The 27,801-nt window shown below is 33.6% G+C and overlaps 1 protein-coding gene and 1 long non-coding RNA gene across 3 annotated transcripts in view; one reads left to right on the top strand and one right to left on the bottom strand.

Moving 5' to 3' along the window:
• Positions 1-25,505, top strand: part of LOC143236986 (uncharacterized) — a 45,051-nt gene extending 19,546 nt beyond the window's left edge. Inside the window, exon 4 of the mRNA XM_076475747.1 lies at positions 25,214-25,505. Coding sequence (XP_076331862.1) covers positions 25,214-25,239 — 26 coding nt within the window. The 3' untranslated portion in view covers positions 25,240-25,505. The remainder of the gene's footprint in view (positions 1-25,213) is intronic.
• On the bottom strand, positions 11-10,179 carry LOC143236987 (uncharacterized). 2 transcript variants are annotated; one of them, XR_013019831.1, is made up of 3 exons: positions 7,619-10,179; positions 6,477-6,541; positions 11-4,547 (listed from the first exon to the last, which is right to left on the bottom strand). It is a non-coding gene; the product is annotated as an uncharacterized LOC143236987 (long non-coding RNA). The 2 variants fall into 2 exon arrangements; XR_013019830.1 differs by having other exon boundaries at positions 6,477-10,176.
• Positions 25,506-27,801: the final 2,296 nt, after the last annotated feature.

Genomic DNA, 27,801 nt, shown 5'->3' with positions numbered 1-27,801 from the left:
ATTCCGCATTAGGTTTAATATATTTTATTAATGTTTATAAAATAGATATACACATCAGCATGTTTGCCAGCCACAAAATAGGGCATCAAACTTAAGAATACAAACAGGTAATTCAATGGGTGTGTTTTCTTATAGCAAAGCCACATCGGGCTATCTGCTGAGCCCACCGAGGGGAACCGAACTCCTGATTTTAGCGTTGTAAATCCGTAGACTTACCGCTGTACTAGCGGGGGGGGGCATGCAATTCAGTCGAGAAAGTGTTGATACAAAGGATTAATTATTTATTACACAATAAAACATGTAATATGATACAAAGCTGACAATTACTGAGGATATAGTGCACTTTACGATTACTTTAACTTCTAAAATTTTAAGATTCTACATATTACCAAGATTCTATTCAGAAGTTGAAAAAAAAAAAGATACAAGTAACTGTTTTAAAATTACTGGGCAACCTGCAGGTAGAGCTCTACTTGCTAAGATGATAAAATATTTGAGACGGTTTCTCTTCTGTATTTGGTTAATTTGTTCAACATACGTCATGGGTAAGATACATTGTCATTGGTTGAACAGAAAAATCAACTGCTAGGGAAATTTGTATTTCCTGTGCCTATTGAAAACGTATATATTATGATGTTAAATGTTTTATTATATTTTCTTTATAAACAATTTATGTTAGAATGGTCAATATATGGGAAAGTAAAATACATGAGAAACTTTGTGAGATCTAACAGAAGAGGTCTCTTAGTCAGTTTTTTAGAAGACAACTGGTGAAAGAAGGAAAAGAAAGTTCTATAACATAAAAATATAAATTTTAATATGTTCATTGGCCAGAAAAAATACACTTTGATAGGTGTTCTACCTAATTTAGCAATTAACTAATTTTTCTTCCTGAACCGCTCATTACAGTACTATGTTTAAAAATAGGTTTCTTATATTTTCCAAAGAATATACGTAACAATTTCACTAACTTGCAGAAAAAGAAAATATAAACTGAATTAGTATGTATAGCAGTACTGCAAAGTGGGAAATATTTGTATTTCTGAAAAATGGAAGTATGTACATGTGTGACATAAACTGGTTGAAAAAATATAGGGTTTATTAATTATTTTGACACACACACACGCACATAAAATATTAAAACAGGCTCTAATACGTTTCTAATGGTTAACTGGTAGGTGTGCAAACACTGTAAATAAATAAACTAATGCTCAAGATTTAATAAGAGGAAACTTATTGTAATCAATAATTTATATATTTCTTAAACATATAGGCCTTTAATCGAAATGAGAACTCCTGGTTTTTAGCAGGCAGAAGTTGTTTACTTGACAGCAAGCTTAGCCTCAGTCTAACATGATCCTTAGAATGTTTCGGCTTTTGAAACAGTGGGCTTCCTAAGCAGTGTATACTTTCAATTTGTGGATTTAGGTTCACACATAAATAAACAAAAATAACATTCGTTGATATGTGAGCTTTTGAAAAAAAAAGAAAAAAAAGATATTGCAACAAAGTCAATTCAGTAAGCCACCAAAAGTAGGGCACATTAATATGTATACACACACACGTATATGCTATAAAACTTAAAAGTACCAAATGAGTTACAATAGGAACACTTCAGTAATACCAAGAAAATGATGTTCTTTTTTAGGTTACAAACAAAATTCCATCCTAGAAGTTTAGGGTATTTAAGAACTTTTCAAAAGATCCAAGTTTTATTAAACTTGAAACATTATAACACTACTCAAGTACCACTTTTACTAACAGTTGGTTTTTGCGTATGTTGGTTTGTAAACTGTAAATGGAACTTTTGTTTTTTACCTTCTATGAATAACGTAGAAAGTCAATACATAATCTCAACTAATGTTGCTTTTTGGATGCTCTTGATAAGCAGCTGGAAAATAAAAATGTTATAATGTGGTTAGGGGCAGATTTAAGCCTAAGTGCCTAACCAGCTGACCATTAAATCTGTGGTGGGCAGAGCACAGATAGCCCATTGTGTAGCTCTGTGCTTACCTTAAAAAACAACAACATAACAACTCATTAGACCAAGAACTAAAAATGTAACCACCACCTCTCTGTACAAATATTGTAAATGTGTGTTCAATCTTAATTAAGAATATTTTCAATCTTTATTTTGAGAAATTTTGACTCTTGAATTTTTAGGGCTTTATCATCACTAAAAGTAATGATATAACACACATTAAATCAAAATATTTTATAAAATTCAAAATTATATATATAAATAAAACAGATAATTTTATACCTGGGCCTCGTTACAGTTTACCACATAACTGATTGTCCTTTCCTCATAAACTTATTTAATTAAGAACTAAGTAAAAATGCAGCCAGTGTGAGGGCAAAATATGCTGTTAACCTCACATTACTTAATTTCCTAAACAGCAATATTGATTGAATTAAGAAAAGTTGCATAAGGTTTATGACAAAATAAACTGAAAGCAGCTGAAAATATATTACAATCACTTTGACACTTTTCATCAAAATTTGATAGCTTGTGTTTTGAAGATATCCAATGAAATTCAACTGACATAATAAATTCTGAAACATTTATTCTTGAATAAAATATTTAATGAAATACTAATTTAAAATATTTTACAACACATGCTTTAACGTCAGTGTTATAAATTAAAATATCAAATCCTTTCCTGCAATATAAAATTAAAACAGTTTTATAAAAGGAAACTAATTAAAGCTTATGTGGTAGCTATAAGTAACTTAGTAAAAACATTTTATCTCAGTTCAATTGCTATTTACAATAAATCAATGTATTATCTTCCATGAAAGAGAGGCAATAATTAGGTAGGTCATTTTTTATGTATGTACAGAAAATAGTTTTTAATGATGAATCACAGTTTCAGAACTGATTGGTTGCAGTGAATTATGAATATTATATAAACACTAACTTTTCAGAGGTAATTTTTACTGATAGTTCTTCCAGTCACAGATAAAAACTAATACAGCCATCTAACAAATATCTACTCACTATAGGTCTAGATTCAGTTCATTATCACAAATCACCTGGAAAGATTGGGTCCAGCATGGTTTATTTAAAAGTAAAATATTAATATACTGTTAAGCTGATCACAACTTCAGGATTTTACTTGCCATAAATTGCCCGATTATTTTGGTTATAGAAAGGATTAAAATGAACATGAAACACTTTTTAAGAACTCTTCTGAACTTTAGAATCACCTCATATGGAGGCTGTTATATATAGAAGACACTAAAAAACTAAAACACTTTGGCTTCTATAACTACTGCATTTCTTGATTCAATATAGATTAATGTTAATTTTCTTTTTGAATATTTTATTGTGTCAAGTCTATCTGTGCTTTTAACACTATGTTCTGTATAATGAATAGCCAGGATTACACCCCTTTATCTTTACATTTGTTAGGGACACTGGAATAACATGAAAAATATTTACAATAAATTTTACACATTTCAATTATAAATATAATTATTTTTACTGATAATTTCTTCTAAATCATAAAGTTTCAAATGTTAACCTAGTGATATTACATGAGATGTGTTATTTATATTTTATGTATGATTTGTTTGTTATCTTGATATGTACAGCAGAACGGACTTGAGATGCTTATTTGTTTTAGATCTGGCTGTATAAATAAAATATGGTATTTATTACTTTATGGAATTCTGTTTTTCACTAAGGTACCTTTTCTCCTCAGAAAATCTATTTACCAAACTAATTATGGTTGGCTGCAAATGAGTCAGTAAAGGTACTCAAAGTAAATCCTTGTATTCAATATTCTCAGTTTACTGACACACATTTAGATTTTGTAACTCTTATTGCTGGAGAGATTAATGTATGCTCCCAAGCAAATTGAGTATAAGAATGTAATTCCTCACATTGCTAATACATACGTTCTTCATGTTGACTTAACTTCATAAAAATGTTCATTTTCCATCGCATACTTAAGATGATATATGTCATTTAACAGGATCATAATTAAAAAAATGAAAGTTTTTAGGCAGAATTCTCCATATGTTATTTGCATTTGTGAATCCTGGTTCATTCTTTGTGTACTTACACTTTTACTGGTTTCTATCTTGTTGGAGAGATGAGCCATTCAAAATTAATGGTAAAATAACAGTCTTACCAGGAATAACCTTCAATTGTTTCTTACTCATACTGCCTTTTCTTTGGAAGACATTGAAGGTATTATTTTATGGTGTTTTAAGCCTTTTGCTATTAGTATCTATTACACATGAATTAATTTGAAATTTTATCTCTCATTTATGTGATAAAGGGTCTTTCCTAACCTCTGGAGCCTTCAATGCTTTGGAGTTCTTTTTGTACTACATCAGTGGTTGAACCTTGAATCACTTTCCTGAAGAATGTGGATTAGTTCCTTCTAATAATGAATAGACCACTCATTTGAATCTACACAACAGCAAACTTTCTGCTCTGGATGCAAAAACATTAAAAAATTACCCATTCTCTTTACTCCTGGAATCAGTTCATTATCACAAATTACCCGAGAAGATGGTTGACCAGGGTTTATGATCTAGATATAAAACATCAATTTATAGTTGCTTTGTTTTTACAATCCCACAATTATACATGCATTTTCCTTGATTATTTTGGTAGAAAAAATTAAAATAAATGAGGCTCAAACTTCAAGAATTCTTTAAAATTTAGAATAATCTCATCTGGATGCTATATGGAGATATTTAGAAACTAAAATGTGTTCATACCGAACACACAAACTTTGTTCTATACAACCACTCTACTTGTAGATTGTATGTCTCAAGGTCATTAAAAACTTATTATTCTGTTAAGTGTAACTTTGGATTGTATCTTACTTTATGAAACATATGTGATGCCAGTATTATGACCCCTCATCTTTATATGTATTAGGGGCACTAAAATTTCACAATTATATTTACAACATATATTTCAGTTAATTTCAATAAATGTAGGTTACTCCACCTATTTTAATAATTTTAGCTCTATGCTATTTACCTATGAAATTAGAAACATAAATATAGTTATGTACCATGATTTGTGGTAATTATGTTTTGTGTAAGACTTAGTTCATTACCGTAATAATAAAAGTAGGTTAGACTATTGATACTTACATGTACTGGGCCTAATTGCATGAGTAAAATGTGGTAATTGATATTGTTGGGGGGGGGTGATGATAATTAGAAGATTTTGTGTGATTTGGTAGGTCATGACAGATGATTAGCATAATTATTTAAAGAACTATACATATGATGTTTCATCCCAATATAACTTACCTGAATATAAAAGGATTATACAGACTTTAATTGCTTCATCTCTTACAATTTACCTCTAATATGTTAAAGTTGCATCGTTTTCAGCTGCTTATCCCAACCACATTAGTTTCATGCTTTTAATTCACAATTACCCTATGCTATCCTTTACCCTAACTTAATAGCTGGTGTGAGTAGGTTTCTTGTTTTATTAACAAAACTGTGTGGACAGAAAGTAGAAAAAATAAAAGCGTTTGTAAGGAAAGAAAATGAATTAAGTAATTTTATTTTAGAGATTTTCACAAAAGTTTTTAAAGAGATGAATCTTATCTCTGTACTAATTTGAGTGAAAAATCTAAAACTACACATTCATTTTTTATTGTATTTTGAAGAGTAGAGAGAATTGTGCGTGTTTATTTTTGCACGAGAATACATATACTAATATGAATTAAAAGCATAATGTGATATAGGAACGTATAATAGAAGTTTTAAATTCTTATAGCATTAATATTTATTCTTATGTGCACGTTTTCATATACTATAGGATGGAAAAGCCATCAAATCAATCTTCTTTCAATTTACCTATGTTTCTTTTATTCTTAAAGTAGAAAATATCTATTACTGCCCATGAAATTTGGAAAACATTGTTTAAATGGATTTTGTTTCAAGATTTCAAAAGCAATGTCCTTCACTATTTATGTAGGCAATATCTTCAGATTGCAGCCTCACCAACATGGAATTAGAATGACCAATCACATGTAGTACAACCATAATATGTAAACGTTAGGTTTTGTTTTAAATAAGAGCCTTTCATTGAGTTAGTCTTGACCTGGTATTCATTTCTGAAGAAGTGATTTTCCAATGTTCTATAAAACAACTGCACACACTGTTTTTATATGTCAGAATGGCTGGTATGGGTGTTAACACTTTTACTAATGCTTTGATCTTCCTAATTCAAATTCAGGTTAACAAAGAGAGAGTTTGCAACTGACTGTTGTCAGACACACGTCTTAGGAATGAGAGTATAAATGGGTATGGGATTATAGGAGGTGTTGCAATTAGATGTTAGGTTATTAATTAGTATAGGTATAAAGGTGTTCCATTATACTGGTTTTAGTTGTATAAGTCATCAAGGACACACTTTTGTTGTCTTAAATTTAATATATATATATATTTTTTATATTTTATACTTTTGTAACCAGATTGATATTCCTTACCTTTGAATCAGCCATTTCCATATCCTATTTCAATCTTCTGTTGAGTAAAGTTATTGAGTGAAGCTCTAAAGTATAATACATTAACTTCAAAATGCTATGGTAACCAGTAGTCATTTTAACTAGAGAAATTCCTAAGGGGATTAAACCATCAATAAAGTTTTCATTGAGATATTCAAAAATTTTCAAAAACCAACATATGACATAATATCACTAGCTACTCATAAATAATACCCTTCATGTGAAAGTACCACCTGACTATTTCAGATTTGTTAGCTAGTCTCTCCTGGAAAAAGAACAACAAATGTTCTTATGCTACTGAGTGATATCATAATCCTAAGATGTATTTGTGGCTGCACTACTTCAAATCAAAAGTTTTGTTTTGGAATTAAACATAAAGCTACACAATGAACTATCTATACTTTGCTCACCATTGGTATTGAAACCTGGATTCTAGAGGTGTGAGTCCGCACACATACTACTGTGCCACTGGGGGGCACAAATCGAAAGAGGAAGTTTTTTTTTCTCTTTACAGAAAAATATTTAGTCTTCACTTGGAATATTCTTTGTTTAAGAACTGAGAAGTACGTGACTGTGATGATACCAATGATGGAAGAGTTATCTTATGGGGATAGGCTAAAATTTCTTAATTATTTGCTTCAGAGAAAATGAGCATAAGAGGTGATCTCATTAAAATATATTTGGAAAATTTGTAGGTTAATTTCTGTGTTGAACTTTGAAGAAAAGAGGATAAGAGAGAATACAAGCAATAGTGCAATTTCAGAAGGATTCTAAAATCTCCTTAAAATTAAAACATGAATTTAACTGATAGAAGGTTTCTAAGATTTACACTTAATACTTTCATACAAAATCTATTAATTTTTCAAAACATTATTTGAGATCTAGTTGCTGAAACGTAAGTGAAAGTTTTGTTTTATTTTTTAAAATTTTGATGCAAGTGTTCTGCATGCAGTTTGTCACATTCTTACAAACAGATTTAGTAAAATCATAAATAGTGCTACTCCTCTATCTTGAATTAAATTTACAAAATATAACACATAAGCTTGAATCCTTTTCTAAGTAATGACACTCCTAGAGCGAAATTATACTCACTGTATTACTTAAGTGTTAATAAAGAGACTTACACAAGTTAGTATATCTTGCAAGTTAATGGGAATGGTCAAGATTGTAAGAGACTGGTTGGTAGTTTATTATTCTCATTTCAATCTTATTCTGTATGAAAAATTTTGAAGTCTTCTGATTGCCCCAGCAGCCTGTTAGAGTTATGATACAAATTCAAAGCTGACCAGTTGAATAAGTTACTACTTGCACTGTAATAGTGAATGTACTTTATATTTCAATTACGTACTTGGTTTATCTTTAAATGTCAAAGTCCATTTGACTAGCAAAGGGTAAACCAAGATAATAATGTCAAAACCTCTGGTGTTTGAAATGTTAAAATTTAGTATTTAAAAAAATTAGTTACTGATGAAAATAAATTCAAGTCTATAAAGAAAAAAAAGGTTTTAAGTGAAACATGAGTAGGAATGGTCGGAATGATGGCCACACCCATTGTAAGATTGCATCAGTTTCAAAAAACAGCAAGTGCCTGAACCTAGTTTATTTCCTTACCTTTTAATGCATTCATTCTTACCTCCAAACATTTTATTTATTTATTTTTTACTTGTGTCATAGCTTTATTTGTCACCCAGACTAGATAATAACTAGGCTCTAGGCCTATCCTTCTCGTAGTTTTTTTCAGAGCTATCTCTCAACAATTCTTGATTTTTGCTTATACCTTTTCTATAGTATTTCTTCCAACTAGCCAGGGTAGCAGCCTTTCCTTTGGCTGGATTAATAGCTAAGGCATGTTTTGCATATTCAATATCACTGTATATAACCTTATCTCTATTCTTGCAACAATGCTCATTTCTGAGACAGCGGTTTTCAAGTTTATCAACATAAGTTACCAACTTTTTCTTTTGTTTTTTGAAAGGCATAATTTAAAAATAGGACTATTTCAAGTACAACCTCTGATGTGAATACGTCACTGTTGGTTTGAAAACAATGCAAAGATAAAATATCCAACTTATTGTTCTTGTTTTCACTTCATGGTATCTGAGAAAGGACATGTCAAACTTTCAGAGTGATAGCATTCGTTCTCGCGTAGAGGACTCACGTATTAGGGACCGCCTGTTATAATTGAAATAATTTGTTTAACAGAGAACGACCCCGGCTAGTACAGAGGTAAGTTTATGGATTTACATCGCTAAAATCGGGGGTTCGATTTCCCTCGCTGAGCTCAGCAGATAGCCCGATGTGGCCTTTATATAAGACAAGACACACACATTAACACAAAATCCTCATGTCAGTTGTTAAGAACTAAAACGTTCACTTTGAAAGATTATACCACGTTTAGAACTTTGATCTAAACAGTTTACGTTTTATATCTAGCTGATACAGCTGCGGGCTGAAATACATGTGATACTCCCGATGAGAAAAAAAATCCAGTTTTCAGAGGACCTCTCCCGACCTTTCGTTTAAAATAAAAATGCGAACATGTGGAATTATTATCTCTTCCTCCTTTGTACATAACCCCTAATTTACTCTATATTTACTTATGAATTTTCTATTTCACCATCATATGTAAAGCTTACAATAACTAACAAACATCATCACAATTCCATCACTGCGAAATGTGTCTGTGTCATCAATCAGGAGCACATCTTGTGCCAATATAATCGATTCGCTCGTCTCTTCGACACTCAACTTCGTTTGTTTTTGAATTTTACGCAAATAGTGGGATTGATCGTCACCTTATAATGCCCCCACGGCTGAAAGGGCGAGCATGTTTGGTGCGATCTTCAGATTACGAGTCGAGTGCTTTAACCACCTAACCATGCCGGGCCTCGACATTCAGATGAAAGTGAAAGAGTTGAAGTTGATTAGCAAATAAGCATATTAATTTTATATAGATAAATTAGAAAGAGAAATAATGTCCAAGTGGTTCAGGCACTGGACTCGTAATCCAAGGGTCGCGGATCCCAATCCCCGTCACATCAAACATGCTCGCTCTTTTAATCGTTATAATGTGACGGTCAATTCCACTATTCGTTGGTAAAAGAATAGCCCAATAGTTGGCGGTGGGTGGTGATGACTAGCTGCCTTCTGTCTAGTCTTACACTGCTAAATTAGGGACGGCTAGCGCAGATAGCATTTTAGTAACTTTGTGCGAAATTCAAAACAAAACCTTTCTCGATCTATTGAATTATATCACTGTCTTTTCTCGTTCTTTAACTTTCCTTATTCCTTGCCTTATCGATTTTGTAAACGTTTATTTTTTTGCATATTATATTTTTAATTTTAATTTTTATTAATGTTATGTATTTTGATGGAAATGTGTTTTCTTTAAATAAAAAAAAATGTTCTGTGCTTTATGATTGCCGCTCCTTAAAGTTACCTAGTTGGTCTAAGTTTCATATGAATTCAAAATATTTTTTCCTTTTTCATTAGCAGAAAGACTAGAAATTACAAAATTTTATTAATAATTTTATAATTTTTCCGCCTCCTTCGAGATCACACCGAGTATTCCAAGAAATTAACAGAAACTTCTAAAAAGCACACACCTTTGCAAAATCGTTCGCGGCAGTGTCTGCACGTATTATTTGCAGTTGGTGGTTTGTTTCTTTAACAACTTGTCATTGGTAATGTTTAATACAGTGGAGCGCCGTTAAGCCGCGGTATTTTGGAGGTCAACCTGCTTAACCGCGGCATAAGTGGTCCGCGGCTTAAACCTTTGTGACTGAAAAGCCGAAGTCGCCAACAGCTCCGCCGAGGAGCCTCGTCCGGGCCATTGCGTGATCATTATATCGGATTATCGAATTAAAAATACTTTAATTATTGATCACTTTTTTCACGGATTTACCGCAAATTAACTTTAATGTATGGAGAGGTGTGATTCGGTAACAATGGCGGCCTCCATAAAGCTGACATAGAGAGTGGATAAGGTAGATTAACGGTCGATTTCTATTGTAATATATTTTATTTATTTCCCAAATTAAAGTAAATCCTTTCTAAATATCCCCTTGAAGTTATAAAGCCAGGATTAAATTCGTAAGCCGCGTTTTTACACGTTCTTAAATTAGCGGTGAGCCGCGATAATCCTCGCTCACAAGACTTGCTACAGCGGCTTAAGCGATTTCTGGTTTACTGGTCCGCGGCTTAATGGCGCTCCACTGTAGTTAACGAATCTTCAAGATAACGTGTGCTATCTCTTTCTTCAAAATCGTCACCCGCAAAACAGTCCAAGTACGTCACAAGCAAGTGACTAAATCCTTACTCCGAAGGCTGACCTACTTAAATTTGATGACCAGCACATCACCCTGACTATGTCCTGGAATTCCATGGGAAAGTTTAAGCTACCAGTTGGAAGGATGCAGTATGACATTCTGAGCAAGGCGATGCTGATTCTGATCATTTCAAACGCTGACACTGAGAGGACACATTTTATCCTGCGAAAGATCCAAACATATTCCTGAGACAACCTAGATGAAAAGACTATTCACAGTCTCCTCAGTGTGAAGATTAACAACGCTTGCATTTGTTCTGAGTACAGTCTAGGAACTGACATTGAGAGGGCTGCCAAGCGTGCTTGTACCACCTACAAAGACCAGTGTGAAAATACATTTTGACGGATTAGTGCTATACTTGGAATTAGTTATCAGTGCTTATGAGATAGATGATATTGTGATATGTATGTTGACATCTGATAGATGACAATCAATTCCATACACTCAATTTCTTTGTTTATTTAAAAACAAAGGAAAGAAGCATTATTTAAGCAATATATGGCTAGGATTTGGTAAAATAACAGTAAAGTATACAGATACCTCTAAATTATTGCATTTTGTGCCAAAAGCACGAAGATAAAACCTCCTGACTTGAAGTCCAATCTTCTGATTAAAAGTTTGAAACCTCCTGATTTTGAGCAATACCTCTGTTACATGTATGGGTCACAGAGTGCATGCACATAAGCAGTCACACGTCTGCATAAGGTATAAGGGTGGGTTGTTACTTGGCAACTAACAGAGCATGCTTGTAATCATAGAATATGGCTACTTGTATAATGTTAGCTTGTTTTTAGTAGTGTTGCATGCAAAGTGGTTATTGTTGGCACTTGTTATAACCAAAGTTATAAGTAAAATGCTTTTGATCGAGGTAATGTGATTTAAACATGTGCATTTAGATTTGCATAAGGAGAAAATTACAACTTTCCAACAAAGTTACTCAGTTATTCAGTCAGTAAAATAGTCAGATTGACAAATTTGTGATATTGTGAAATTTTTGTTTGTTGATCTGTAGTTAATTGTTTACTATTAAACAATGTATGTAAAGTGCTTTTATGCGCACATGCTGTTTGCAGTGTGTTTGATGTTTTAATTTGTAATGCACATATTCCACATCTAACCCATTTCTATTACAAGTACTAATATACTTAACGATAATAAAGAAAGAAAGAAAACACTGAATTATATTGCCCTAATCAGAAAAATAATACGAAAAATAATCAGTACACAAAAAAGAAAAGAAAACACGAGAAAAAATCATTTAACGTTAATGAACATGTTAAATATTCAAATTAAAAATGGATTTGTGTTGATGCTGTGCATCAAAGATGGCAACACACCACAATGGTCTGTTCACTGACAAATATAAAAACCATAATAAAACATACAGCAGTAAAGCTCAAAGAGAAAAATCTTAAAGTCAAATTACTTACGAATAGAAAAAGTAACATACATATCACAAATCGAAACAAAAAAATTAAGTTTAAACAAAATCAGCTCCTTTTCTAAATCAAAAATCAATTTCACAAATATAACTGAATATAAAAACACAAAATAAATATCAAAGTGAAATTTGGTCACCTTCCTTCAATACACTCATGTGTATATGAGTGTGGGAAGATGATGTGCTCAATACACACATAATCATACATATAAAAGCTTTATTCTTCTCTTTCATATATATTTACATTCATGAAAAAGCAAGATCACTGTCATTACAAAATAAAATAATATTTAAAAAATAAGCACATAAATTATTTCACTAAGCTTTCCAATGATTGTCTGAGACATTGTTCCCATTCACTTTAACCCTTCTAAGAGGCTTTTCAAGGCTGTTGTCATCTTTTTGTTAGTCACTTCTAAAGTCTTAAGGTCATTCTAAGTTTTTCTGGGGGCTTTCTTGATCCACAGGAGCAGCACCATAACCTTATTAATTCTACACCAATTTCTTGAGAACTTCACTCTGCTCAAGTTTTGGACATACTGGTCTTCTATAAATAATTCCAGTGTATCTTTGTTGTAGGTACATCAGTTTGTTTGTTTGCTTTTTGAATTTCGCACAAAGCTACTTGAGAGCTATCTGTCCCTAATTTAGCAGTGTATTTGAAATTAGAGGGAAGGCAGCTGGTCTTCACCACCCATCGCCTTTCCAACTCTGCCTGGGCTCCACCCAAAGAACATCTAGTGAGACATTTACCAACGAATAGGGGATTGGCCGTCACTTAATATAACGCCCCGAAGAGGAACTACAAAGTTCCTGAAAAGGTCGAGCATGCTTAAACTGAACCTGCCGCGGTAGTTTAATTTAGTTAGCGCGAAGGGGATACGAACCCACGACCCTCAGATTACGAGTCGCACGCCTTAACACGCTTAGCCATGCCGGGCCCGGTACATCACTTATGATGGCAGCATAGGTTCTTTTCAGGGATCAGGTGGTTGATATCAGATATTTTTATGAAAAGGCTTCATTATTTAGCTGTTTCACAGCTTCACTGGTTTGTCTCATGATCATTGTTACAAATTCCTTATCTGGATTTATCCAAGTGTTTATCTAGTCTTCTTAGTTTATGAGTGCTCTTTGTGATGCACTTAGCATTAAAAAGGCCTGTTTTAATTTGGTATTTGATACTCTATTTGAAGGTTAGAGCACATCTGCTGTCTCTTTTTATTGGTGGTGATACATCTTCTAATGGTTCATCCGGCTTTACTTCTTTTCTAGTTGATAATAATGAAGGTTACTGGGCGGTGTGAAGGCTAGACTCATCCTGGAACTATTGTCTAGGTTTCTGTCACATTGTGGCAGTTTCTCTCAACTTGTCTGTCCTCTAATGGAGAATGTAGGGCAAATCTAACCACAGATGTGGCAGGCTTTCCATGTCAGATTTGTTGGTCAGTAAATTGTGTTAAGTATTATAATTTATTCCGAACGAGTCTCCAATGTATTATGTTACGTATGTTAATGTACTACTATTTCAAATAACCAGAAACTGTAATTATAATTTTAGTTTAGAAGTTAATCAAATGTATCAAATTTATGGTATTTGCCAACAAGATTGATACATACAATTTCCTTTTTTTAACGCGAATATATATTTCAATATACAAAAAAAAAATACAATTTAGAATAATGTTTATAACTAACAGTTATAAAAAATGACAGTTTATATTCAAGAATTTTATAAACTTATAGACAATACTGATTTATATATCTGGTCTAGAACTGAATATTTTATCAACGATCCAGGTTCACAGCGAGCAAATTAATTCCGAGTTGATATTGTCACACTTTGCTTAAGCTAGCTAGCTGTCGGTTTTTGATTGTCCTAATACCGCTTACAAATTCATTTCTTACCAATGAAAATATTTAAAGTCCTCGTAGAAATTCTAACGTCGGAAGTAATTCACTAAAGTTGAACAGTTTGTAATCTTCAAAAATTTATAAACGTTTCCAGTCAAATTCTGTAGTTTTCCGATTAATAAGCGTTAATCGCAATTAGAGTTCCTAGGTCTTTCGCACATGTTCTATTAAAACTCTCCAATACTACTACTACTACTGTCTCTCGCTAGCTGCTTTTTTATACGGCTCATGCGAGACTATAGAACTTTTAACAATATTTTACACATTTCTAGAACAGGCGGGACTTGCGTAATGCACAACCGACAATATAGGGCATAGACAAAAAGGAAACTCCACGGAAATAAACGTATAGACTAAATAAATATACAACAGTAAATTTGTTACAATTAGGTACATCAGATTAGTCCTAGTTGTCTTTATCAGTTTTACCTATCCTTTCAGTTAAGAAGTACTGCATATCCCACACTTTATATGTTTAGGATCAGAAAATATATCTCACAAACAAGTACATGTTGCTGGAAAAACCACTGAAAAATGTTAAGTCTTAAATACTAGACATTTCAAATCAAATGTAAAGACTGACTGAGTTTTAATCGGTCAAAGTTCAGGCTGAGTGTATAACGTTGTAATACTTAGTTACAATGTGAACTATGTACTGGTTCAAGTACATATCTACAGGCGTAATGTATGTTCATGTCCATCTTCGTTTATAGAACATATATCAAGGAATGTTTTCCCTCATCCCCTGACTTCCATGGATCTCCATTTGACCAGCTACCTATGGTTACACAGCCTGCTGTCATTCCTGTCAGATACTGGAACATGCACACCACACTTTTTAGCCTACTATCTGATTGCCAAACGGATGGTCCAACTTCCAATAGGAAGGAACGAAGATGGAGATGTTTTGGAGCTTACATTGTCCAGCTGACTAAGATCAAATGCACTAGCTACATGTTTGACTGTTACCCTTTGTCAATAATTTTGTTGACGTTTCTTGAGGACTGTCTTACATTTACAAATAGAGCACAAAGTTATGGCACAACCTATAGGCTCAGATGTAGCATTTTGATATTTTGAAACTGTATTTTGTGATGAAACAGCGTCGAGAACTTATTATATACGCTGTTTGCTTTTTTTTTTTTTTAAAGTGCTGCTTTCTACTTACGAGTATTCTCAGATATTTCAAGTTGATCAAATTAGAATATTCGTGCATTATATTTGTGGCAATAAAAAGAAAAAAATGGGTCAGAACTATAGGTCAAATCATGTTATTGAAAACTTCCAATAAAACTGAACTATGCTTCGTCTGTCACCATGATGTATGTGATTTTGTTTTCATTGTTTCTTCTTCTATATAAAACTCAAACACTTAATACTAATGAAAATAACAGGTAGGCCGTAGTTTTCCAAAAAATTTTTGTTTGTTTTGGAATTTCACACAAAGCTACTCGAGGGCTATCTGTGCTAGGCGTTCCTAATTTAGCAATGTAAGACTAGAGGGAAGGCAGCTAGTCATCACCACCCACCGCCAACTCTTGGGCTACTCTTTTACCAACGAATAGTGGGATTGACCGTAACATTATAACGACCCCACGGCTGGGAGGGCGAGCATGTTTGGCGCGACTCGGGCGCGAACCCGCGACCCTCAGATTACGAGTCGCACGCCTTAACGCGCGAGGCTATGCCAAGCCCTTTCCAAAACACTTTCTTGATTATTTGAATATAGCTAATTTCATATTCATTAATTCTTGGGATTGAGTTAATTTTTTTCTTCTGAGATCTCTCTAGCTTCTTATTTTGCTCACCCCTCCACTAGTGGCATAGTAGTAAGTCTGCAGACTTATGACAGTTGAAATCGAGTATCAACACCAGCGGTAAGCACAGTTCAGATAGCCTTATGTATAGCCTAATACTTAACTAAAAACAAACAATCTTATTTTCCTTTATCTTTTTTTTTTTTTTTTTAAATAATTATTTATTGTTAGTCGTTATGCGCGGTTACTTCATTTGTTTTAATTTATTTAAGGCATCTGCAAAGGCATATTATTTGTATGATGTTTTTAATGCATGCAAACTGCCACACATGATTTTGTTAACATACGTTTATTGAAATATACCTATGCCACCATTACAATTTGTCAAGTGCTCTAATAATTTAAACAGCTTGCCTCCAGCTGTCACATGGACAGTTTTTGTAACATTCAGGTTAGCTGTTATCTTGCGATGTTAGTGTCATCTATTGGCTGCTACGCAAAACACATTTTCATTTCAGACATTAGGAAATATATAATTGTTAATAATTGGGTGAATCAAGTCTGTCTATCAGAATTGAAATGTATGTTATCACTACTATACTCCAGCATAAACTCAAGAAAAGATGCACTTCTTTGTTTACTAGACCTGTCATATCACCTGCATAAATCAATGTAAAACCCAGTGAGCACTGGATGATATATTCTACAGAGCCCTCACTGCTCCCCTAGAGATTTTTGGTGTAACGTACTTCAAACATTAATTAATAACTTGCATTAGAAAATTCATTCCGTAGCTCGGAAAGCAATGGGTTAGGATATTCTTTCAGTCAGCATTTTTAAAGTACGTGTACATCCTAAAGATTGGACAGTAATAATCAAATTTTATCCAGACATTTCTATCCAATAGTTCAAAAAGCAAGAAATGCTACTTTCTTTCAGTCATGAGATGCTTGACCTGATGACTCAGATATGAACTAATCAATCCCATCCGTATTGATTAAAAGGCTGATATTATTATTATGACTACTGACTGGGGCAGTTCTGACAACTCTTCATAGATTTCCTTGAGGTCACCAGATGGGTATTTGCAACGTACTCTTAACTGTTGGCAGATCGCAATTACTTAAGACAGTATGCTTTTCCTCCCCAGACTCTTGGTTAAGTCACTGCATCAAGGAGGCTCAGCAGTGACATATGGATACAGCTGATCAATGTGCTACATACACTTTCTCGCATCCTGTGACTGCAACACGCTAGAGGACCAACTTGTCAAGGTGCCAGGTATAGACCAGTCCAGTCAGATCACAATTGCTTCTATGCTGCTGGAATGTATAGCAACCACATCCATTCACCATGATCCATTCGTTTTATATACTTATAGCGTGCGTTTGTGTGTTTTTCTTATAGCAAAGCTATACTGTTGAGCCCACCGAGGGAAATCGAACACCTGATTTTAGCGTTGTAAATCCGGAGACATACCGCTGTACTAGCGTGGGACATACTTATAGCACCTTCTCTCTCCATAACGCTGGGGAACTTCTCCTCATGGTGAAGGATTGTACACCATTTTCATGGTCACTTTTGGTAATAAATGGCCAATAAATTATATTCCAGTGTTAATCGATTTATAAAGTTGTTAATTTTTAGGACAAATTTAATTTCTGTTTTATTAGGATGAGATGACGTGAGTTTAGTATCTTATTGTTTGATTATTTATTAGCTGAATAATAAATCTTTAAATGCAGGTATAACTACTGTTTTGTGTAATTGTATAGAGGATGTTGGAATTTTGGCTGGAATTGTTTGGTTGCTTAGTTTTAAAATTTAGATTATGTTGCTTTTGTACTTTTTAGATAAAAAACATAATATACCCATATATCATAGTTCCATATGGGATTAAAGGGGTTCTCATACTCTTTTGCTTGACTGTATTCTCAATAAAATAGGAGTTGTATTCCTATAGGGATAAAAATGACGAAATGAAAAACCCATTTCCATTGTCAGTTAATTGGTATCATTGTGAAACCACTTATATCCTGTTGCAACAGTGTTGAGTTCTGCTGATGATGCAAGCAATTTGAAGAGAACTGTGACTGTAGTTTCTTTAGCTAATTTAAACTTGTTTACTTGTACAAACGTTAAGCTGAATCTCTAGCAAACAGTCTATTGTCAACCATATTGTGTCTAGGAACAATGGACTTCATGTGTTCATGCTGAAAAAGCAGTAAGTATACTGCTGAATGGGCAAGTGTGCTGTGTGATGTAATGTAGATACAATCTAGTGTATTGTTCCCATCTGCTGTGATGATATAAGCAGTATTCAAAACATTTTGTTTCCTTTCTGGATAGCAAGCTGCACATGCTCAAATATTTATATTTCTTAGTGCTGATGCTGTATAAGTGTTAGTATGTAGCTACAGAAGTTCAGCTATTTAGATTCCAGCTGAAATGGACACTGGTATTGCAGTGGGAATAAAGTGATATAAACAAGCCAAGCAACTGGTGCCAAAACCACTGGTTTACATTTACAACATCCAGAGCACATGCAATCTCTGGTTAAAGATTATTCTAACACTTTGAACTTGACACAAAAACATTATTTTAGTGGTATTTGTATTTGGTGGACCAGATAACCAAAGGGGTCAGACAGCAATCATGAAACGTTACACAGACACGGGTGATGAATGTGTCCAATGAAACAGCCTCTCTGCTGGTTTTCTTAGAACACTAGGAATTCTACTAGAACTGCAATTGGGTTAATGTTCAAGGATAGAAGTAACGCAACATTTATGAAATGCTTTGTTGTCTCCATTGGCGATTTTAAGAAAGAAAAAGGGAATGATGCCATTGTGTGAAATTTTAAACAGGTGAATGCAGGTGATAATGCGTTATCATACAACTTTGTGTATATTTCATTATGTATCAAAATACAACTTTTCAGACAAATTATGAATATGTCTTGCAATATTGAGATGTGGTATATTTAGTAAAGACTGCATTAATAAGCTTGGGTTACGTTGAGAAAGAGAAACACAGTGTATTTTGTGTTTTCTTAAATCTATAAAAGATATTTACAGAATATTATGTGAGTATCACAACAGTACTGAATACTATATGCAACAAGTAAAAATACTAAAAATATAAATTCTTAAAAATATATACAGGTGAGAAATAACTAACTGTTAAACAGATAACACTGTATTTACATGTAGTTGCTTACAGGCCTGTCACTAGCTATTTAAGTAATTCATTAAAATATGTTTAATACATGACCTCTTTCTAATTTTGCTTTTAAATGTGGAATAAAAACAAAATATAACATACCGTATAAAATTTAGATATTTATGGTTATTTATTTTACCATGAGGAAACCTTACAGTAATAGCTATCGTGGTTGAAAATTTCACAAGTATGGAAAAATTTTCTTTTTGCTTTTATTTTTATTGAAGCATACAATTCTTCCTTGAAGCTCAATTTTTGTGCAATATTATGCTTATTTGATATTTTTCCAGTCCAAACAGTCTTGTATATTTTATAGCTGAACGCATATCAGTTTTGGTGTATTTAAATTTAGAAATATTTTCTTCTTCTCCAGTGATAGCTAGAAGAAGGTCAGTAGAATTCTGAATGAAACAAAAAGGTTGAAAAAGGTGATGCTAATCTATTAGTACAATAGTATTGTAATACACTTTTTTGGGTAATTTTAATCATTATTCGTTAAAAATATATGGTTTTTCAAACATCATCATTTTATATTCCAAATTGAAGGTCCATGAAATTTTTATATTTGTTTTAGTACGTTAACAAAGGAGTACAAGAAACCGAACAATGAGCTGTAATTCTCTAGTTGCTGAAAGCTCCCTTTACAGATTCAATAGCTATTTCGTACATTTTGTTAAAAATACCTTCAATTTTTTTTGTGGATTAAGGAGAGGTTCTTTACAGTTTGTAAATAAAAATTATCTATCTTAGTTGTAACCAAATCTACTATTTTTTTTTCTGAAATTTCTGCAAGCTCTTCATTTTAAAACCATTCCCAGTCTTATTCTAATGAAGGAAATGTAGTTTTGAAATAGCTCAAGGCATTACTGCCTTTCACTTACTTGCTAGCGAGATTGATACCATGTCATGATATAAAAGGTTGTTTTGTGTATATATTATGAAACAATTTATTTTGTGAGTGAATATTTTATGGTTGTTTAGTTTGGTTCATAACAAGAGTTAAAATCAGACGATAATTGGAACTTGTGTTTATAATCATTTGACATTGAAACTATCAAATGCCGCGTGTAATACATTAATTTTGAAAGTATAAAGATTTTCAGATAACGGATAGACGATAAAGTAAAATTGTTTATTACTTTATTATGTTTATATAATAAACATAATGTTTATTACATAATAATGTTTATTACATGTATAAATAGTATGAGATGATCAGGAAACAGCAGAGGGACAAAGGCTATGGTAGAAGAGAGTAAGGTTACTACTAAAGAAAAGTACGGCCTGAAGATAACTGCCGTATACGTGATAGGCCTAACCTTTAATGTGTTAATACGACTAACAGCAGAAAAGGAAATTAGAATAATCTGTCAAAGCGTTGTTCTGAAATAATTGGATTAGCCTGTGTGGACTTTAACAAAAGTAACAGAGGATATTTCGAAGAAGGAAGACCAAACGATTACTGGAAGAGTAGTATTCTGTGTATAAAAATACTAGTGCGATAGAAATAATGAAAGATTGTTCGGTTTGTCAATTGAAATTCTAAAGTAATTGGATAGGCTTAAGTGGACTTTTGACAACAAAAATAGAATTATATAGTGTTTATGCTGTCAGTATGATCGCTATAGTGTAAATAATGTTCATTTACCTTTGAATTTATTGCCAATAAGTCACAGACACCTACTGCAGAAGAATCCTAAGTCCAACAACAACAACACAGTATATATTTTTTAATAGTATAAATATATATTGTGTTGTTGTTTACCATACTGAACAGAAGATAAATTTTGTTCAGCTTAGCCCTTTGACATGTGGATTTCTTGAAGGGATTTTGAATCATGTCATATATTGTTTAGCCACATAACAAGGATGAATTGTGACAACTTACTGACCAAATGATAAGCTCTAACTCACTTGGTAGAATAATTGAAAATGACCAGCATACAATTATTACTTAGTTTAGTCTACAGGAGAGGACAAGCTATACTTAAGGTTGTTTCCTGTATTGTAGAACCAACAACTCCGTGCAAGAGTTTAGTTTGTTTGGCGAGTTTTTTCTGTGAGCATCACACATCGTAAAATATTGGCAACACTGCTCAATGTTTTGATACAAGTGTAGCTAGATTAACAATTTTGCACATAAGTACATATACTTTTAACACATTGGTGGCTTTCTGTACTTACATTGTTCAAAGTCAGGATTATATATTGTTGAAGAGCACTGCAGACTACGATTAGCAGTGCAAACTGAGAACCGCATCTTTGTAATTTATAACAGTAGTACAACAAACCTTCCTTTATTTGCAGCTGCTTTTACATGTGGCACAGGTTACGTTTGTCTGTGATATTTCTTAATCTATTTAATTTGCCTTACAATGCTCTATGATAAGTGGTGCCTAAACTAGATTTAGGTTCTTTAACTGCTTTTCAGCCATAAAATGATCAGTTACCGTATGGTTCAACATTAGAGCTATTTAGTAGCTTTCACTACTACACAAAGTTTAAGATCATAAAATTTGATGTACGTACAAGACTGAACCATTTCGCAAGACAGTTCATCAGTGTTTCTGTGTTGCAGGCTTCGTATAATGTACAACACAAAATTATGCCTATGTATTCGTAAAGACCATGCTCAGGTTTTGAGCAGTAGACTGAGGATAACACTACCCAGACCTAACCTAATATGAGCTTCTCTTTTCACATATAGTCAGTCAGCGTTTATCATAACAAAATTAGTATAAACTGGCGAGGTGGCGACTTTATTTGGCTTACGTGATATATTATAACGTGAATTTGGATTCTAGAAGTTATGGTATTAATGAAGAGCTTGACTTTTTGTGAGTTTATATTTACCAAGCTAGGATGACTACCATATCTTTTGGTGGAAGTTAAGAACTATGTCCTCACAGGTTGGTAGTCATACTACATAGCCTTGGTCATTTTATAAAGGCAGGAATGTTGACAGACATTCATAGCTTCTTCACGGCATTTCTGATGATTTTGTCTATCTTGCAGCAGGGCAAGTTTGAGCAAGTTAGTCTTATATACTTTAACAGCCTTCGACCAAAGTAAATGCTTTAGTCCTTCCTTCCAGAATGATACCTGTTAAAATGTGCTGTGGCACAACCATAATAGGAAGTCTTGCCCAGTCATTGGTACCAGCATGGTTGTGTTGGGTTCTGGGATATGTCTGTAATTGGATAACCTTCAGTGGAACATGAGCTTTCTATGGTGTAGACTTATGAAGAAAGCAGTCTGGCTAAGGTATAGTCACTGCAGCTGCTGCAGTGTGCTTTCTCCTCTCTCGTGATTTGTTTGAAATTATATCCTAATACTAGCTACCACAGATACTGTCAGTATCAAAGAATATATAACCCTAACACGTAACAAAATCTTTCACGGCTATATCTCTGCAATCTGCTGACACCATGAGAGAATATGTTTCCTAAAAACGATTATGCAAGTCATCTAAATAAGTAGTAAGCTCTCTGAGGATTTTCACTTACAAGACTTGAGCTTGACCCACTGAATAACTTGCTTTTACTAGATCATAATGTCAGCATAACTAAGTTAAAACAGCATCAAAGTTCTTGAGCTGTTCCTCATCCAAGTGCACTGTTTGGTATTAAGCCCATTTATTCAAGCAGTGACCTGTTTGGAATGCAGTAGTTTAGGTCTTTCTTGGTTGTACCATGGATATCAAAGGAAAAACCTGCTTCATTTTGGTCACAGAGCTAGTGGTTGTGAGAACAAGACCTCTTTACTAGTGTCTAAGTGAAGAAACGAGATAGAACACCCACAATATCAAAGATACAGAGTAGGAGTGAAGCCCAAAGGCCCCTATATTTGGGCAAATGTTTTATGGTGGCAGAATGAAAATATGATAAGGTAGTGTATCTTTCAGCTCTGCACAATCCCATGAATCTTCATTAACCATTATGTTCTCAGTAGCATATCTTCCATCTCAAAAAAGTCAATATTTGTTCAATGGGTCACCAATTTCATCATTTAGCATTTGCTATTTCTTCTGGCAATAAGGCAGCTCGAACTGATGGACGTTTTCAACCAGCGATATCTCAAGGCTCCTTTGTTTGATCATGGTTGACAATAACAAAGGTTAACATTTGGCTACCCTTATCAGCAACAGTCTATGATATCCTACAGAGACGTTTTTATTCAGTCTCAGGACCTTTAGCTTACAAGTCACATCTTTAACTCCTAATCGCCCATGGTAAAACCAATCTAGTAGCTCTGGAGGTCACACTATGTGGTTCTTCTTGAGTTTGAAGCCAGGTTAAAATAGGCGTGGCTCTTTACAGCATCAGTAAAAGGATTGTGTCGAGAAGATAACTACTCTTATACCTTGTTACTATTAATGTCAATATCTAAGTTATATCTAAATCTTCCATCTACAAAATCTCATTTCTTAATTTAATGTTATGTTGAAGTGCAAAACTCATTCTACATCAGAGCATAGCTGCCCTGAATCTATATCGAATATAAATTCAGCATGCCGATCATTTAGAAAAGTTGATGTTACTGTATAAGAGTACAAAAGAGCACAGAAAAGTACATCTCTCAAAAACAGAAAAACACCACAGCAGCAGCAGATTGTTGTCACAATTTCACCTGATTACCTTTAGTTTGCAACATGCTCATGTTTACTAATCTACCCTACATAAGAAATTAGCCACATGAAAATAACAAGAGGAATAAGTAGTCACAAAATCTTAATGTTAACTAAAAATTGTATTTAACTCGGTTCAATAAAAGGAATTAACTACAGTTTTTTAAAAAGGGGGAATATGTTTATTTAACAGAACAGCAAGATATAAAAAAGCACAGAATTTTATATTCAACTTCAACACCAGAGAGATATATTTTAAAATTCTCTATATGTTTTGAAGATATCTCTAGATATTGTATTCTAGATTGACAAGCTTTGACAGGATAAACACAAAATCAGCAATTCCATATCTCTCATATTGCAGGCACTATCCATGCTGATGTTACTAGAACAAGCAGTCAAAGTTCAAAAATAAATCTTCGCCCAAAAACATACAAAATACTTGACTCAATGGGCATTCAGTTGAGTGTATGTATACCTCCACCAAGCAGAACTGCTCGTATCTGGCTCTCAAAAAATACGAAAATGTATCTTTATGTCCTTCAAGTTTCATTAAAATACGATCATTTTTGTCTGAGTTATAGAGCAGAAAAAGTGTAAAACGTCGGTTTACATGATAATAGAATTTTTTTTAACTTTTCGTGAAATTGCTATGCCCTTGGTCCTTCAAAAACTAATTTCTTTTAAGTTGGGTCATAGTTTAAATGTATTTCAGCTTTCGTTCGAATCCACCTAACTGGTTTCGAGAAATTTTGCTGAAAAACATACAAATAATTACACACAGAAGCGAAAACATAACCTCCATCCATCTTTTGTGCCAGAGGTAATTAGGAAAAACACCATAAGTGATCATCTAGAACTAGCTCATTAAATAAGACCAGTATTGCACGGAGCACATTTCCCTTATTAAAACTCTGTAAATAGTTTTAAAGTACTTATATCTGAAAAGCTTCATTTCTTGAAGACTTTCTTAATGTTACACAATTATTTTTGTTTGTGATATATTCATAATCATATTTTTTTATTTTTCTTAGTATTACAGCATCTATTATGAATTTTATATTTGTTTTGATACCTGTAAGGTTTCACTCAACAAGTGGTCGAAGAAACCATTAAGTTGATCTTGTTTCAAGTTGTCTTTATCGTTGGCTGTTCTCAAATGCAGGTAATTTCTACTATCTTCTAATGAGAACATTGCTTAATACAATATGTTGTGTAAGGATGCCGACAATATTGTCCTTCAATTAACAGTTCAGGTGATATTTAGCAGTTGCAGCTCTACTTATGTTTTACTAAAAATGACCTGTCATGTGGGTAGTACAAATTGCATTGGGTAAATGTTAGGTTTCTTACAAACTATAGAATGCCACATTTTAAGAGTTACATAAATGTTTCTTTAAAGTTGAATATAATGGTCTGTTTTCTTATAGCAAAGCCACATCGGGCTATCTGCTGAGTCCACCGAAGAGCATCGAACCTCTGATTTTAACTTTGTAAGTCCGTAGACTTACCGCTGTACCAGCGAGGAACACAAACGCCTGAATCAAAATATTAAAACATGGTTTATAACAATAGACTAAATCGGTTAAAAATCTCTAAAATAAACTGGTTATAAAATCTTCTTGTTGCAGAAGGAAAATAATAATGGATTATGTTATTATTCTGGATATTTTTCTATAACTTTAAAACCAGTAAAAGTATTGTTCTCAAGTATGCACACTGTTTTTATATGTTATAGTAATAATAAAGGTTATTGATTTTAATTTTAATTTGTGCTCAGTCTTATTGTTTAATAGGACATCAACTAAGTGTAAGTAGTAGTTCAATGTTATTTCACAACCATTATCTTGAGAGAATGTTTTGTTATCTAGCAGACTCTTTTGAAATGGCTGTAAAGTTAATTCAGTTCACTTGGGCGTACCATAAATAAACAGGTGCCTTTCAACAAACTTTGGATTTCAGTGTCAACTCTAACGCATTTGCTTTTTTCTTTCTTCGACGTTTTTTAAATAGAAAAAACAACTGAAAATTATATTATGAACACGATGAACGTTAGTTAAATCTACCAGGATATTATTATTATAATGGAATATGAGTGAAATTAAAACTTAAAGTCCAGGTGCAAGAACACTATTTCTATCCAGGATTTTAACTCCTAGCTTTACCATGGAAGTTTGTGTGTTACCTTTGCATTTTACGACATCTAACATTCATTGTGCACTAAAAATATTAGTTTCATCTAAAATAATGATTCAACATACTTACATAATTGAAGTGTTTCACATAATTACCTAAATTTAAATTATCATTTATACAATTTTGTAAAGTTGTAATTTGTTTCATTTAAGGATTAGCTAGAGGGTGCATGACATTAGGTTCCTTAAAATATAGAAAGGCTAGTAAGAAATAACGTAGTTAAGAAAGTGTAGAGGTTTTCAGAATAGAGAGTTATTGGATATATACACTAGATGGCCAAAAGTATGTGGACACCCGACCATCACACTCATATGTGCTTGTTGAACACCTCATTCAAAACCATGGGCATTAATATGGAGTTGGTCCCTCCATTGCTACTATAACAGCCTCCAATCTTCTGGGAAGGATTTTCACATGATTTTGGAACATGGCTGCAGATATTAGCTCTTATTCGGCCACGAGAGCATCAGTGAGGTCGGATATTGATGTCGGTCGAGAAGGCCTGGGTCGCAGTCGGCGTTCCAATTTATCCCAAAGGTTCTCGATGGGGTTGAGGTCAGGGCTCTGTTCAGGCTAGTCAAGTACTCCCACACCAACCTCGGCAAACCATGTCTTTATGGACCTCGCTTTGTGTACGGGGGCATTGTCATGGTGGAAAAAAAAGGGCCTTCCCAAACTGTTGCCACAAAGTTAGTAGAACACAATTCTCTAGAATGTCATTGTATGCTGTAGCATTAAGATTTTGCTTCACTGGAACTAGAGAACCTAGCCCCAACCATGAAAACAGACCTAGACCATTTCCTCCTCCACAAAACTTTAAGTTGGCACTAAGCATTCTGACAGGTAGCGTTCTTCTGGCATCCGCCAAACCCAGATTTGTTCATCAGACTGCCATATAGTGAAGCGTGATTCATCACTCTAGAGAACGTGTTTCCACTGCTCCAGAGTCCAATGACAGTGTGCTTTACACCACTCCAGCCGACGTTAGGCATTGTGCGTGGTGATCTTAGACTTGTGTTCAGCTGCTCGGCCATAGAAACCCATTTTATGAAGCTCCCGACAAACAGTTCTTGTGCTGACGTTGCTTCCAGAGACAGTTTGGAACTTGGTAGTGAATGTTGCAACTGTAGACAGACGATTTTTACGAGCTTCGACTCGTAATCCGCGGGTTCGAATCCCAGTTGCATCAAACATGCTCGTCCTTTCAGCCGTGGGGGCGTTATAATTTTACGGTCAATCCCACTATTCGTTGGTAAAAGAATAGCCCAAGAGTTGGCGGTGGGTGGTGATGACTAACTGCCTTCCCTCTAGTCTTGCACTGCTAAATTAGGGACGGCTAGCGCAGATAGCCCTCGAGTAGCTTTGCGCGAAATTCAAACAAACAAACATCTTTTTCTTAAGCATTAAGTTACACAATGCATTATCTGTGCTGTGTTCGTCGTGTGTATCGAAACTCGATTTTCAGCGCTATAAGCTCTCACATTTACTACTGGTAAATGGGATAAGGGGTAGGGCAGTTTAAAACGAAAACAGTAATTCTCTCACTTCAAACCTCCCAAAAAAACGTTGTTTTCAAATTTTAAACTTTGTTTTTCAATGCTACTGCTATTAATTAAACCCGTCGTTTACACCATAAGTATAATAAGAACGTATTTGTTGTTGATTTGATACGGAATAAAATTTATCGTATACAATACATTAAGACGAAACATTAAATAGTAAGAAAATAAATGAAACTTGTAATTCATTACGGTATTAGTTTTTGTTGTAAAGTTATTAACTAGAATCTGGACTTATATATCTTATTTATATGCACAGGAAT

Source organism: Tachypleus tridentatus, chromosome 13 (genome assembly GCF_004210375.1).
Source record: "Tachypleus tridentatus isolate NWPU-2018 chromosome 13, ASM421037v1, whole genome shotgun sequence".
NCBI lineage: Eukaryota > Metazoa > Arthropoda > Merostomata > Xiphosura > Limulidae > Tachypleus > Tachypleus tridentatus.
This window is presented reverse-complemented; position numbering and strand designations above follow the sequence as displayed.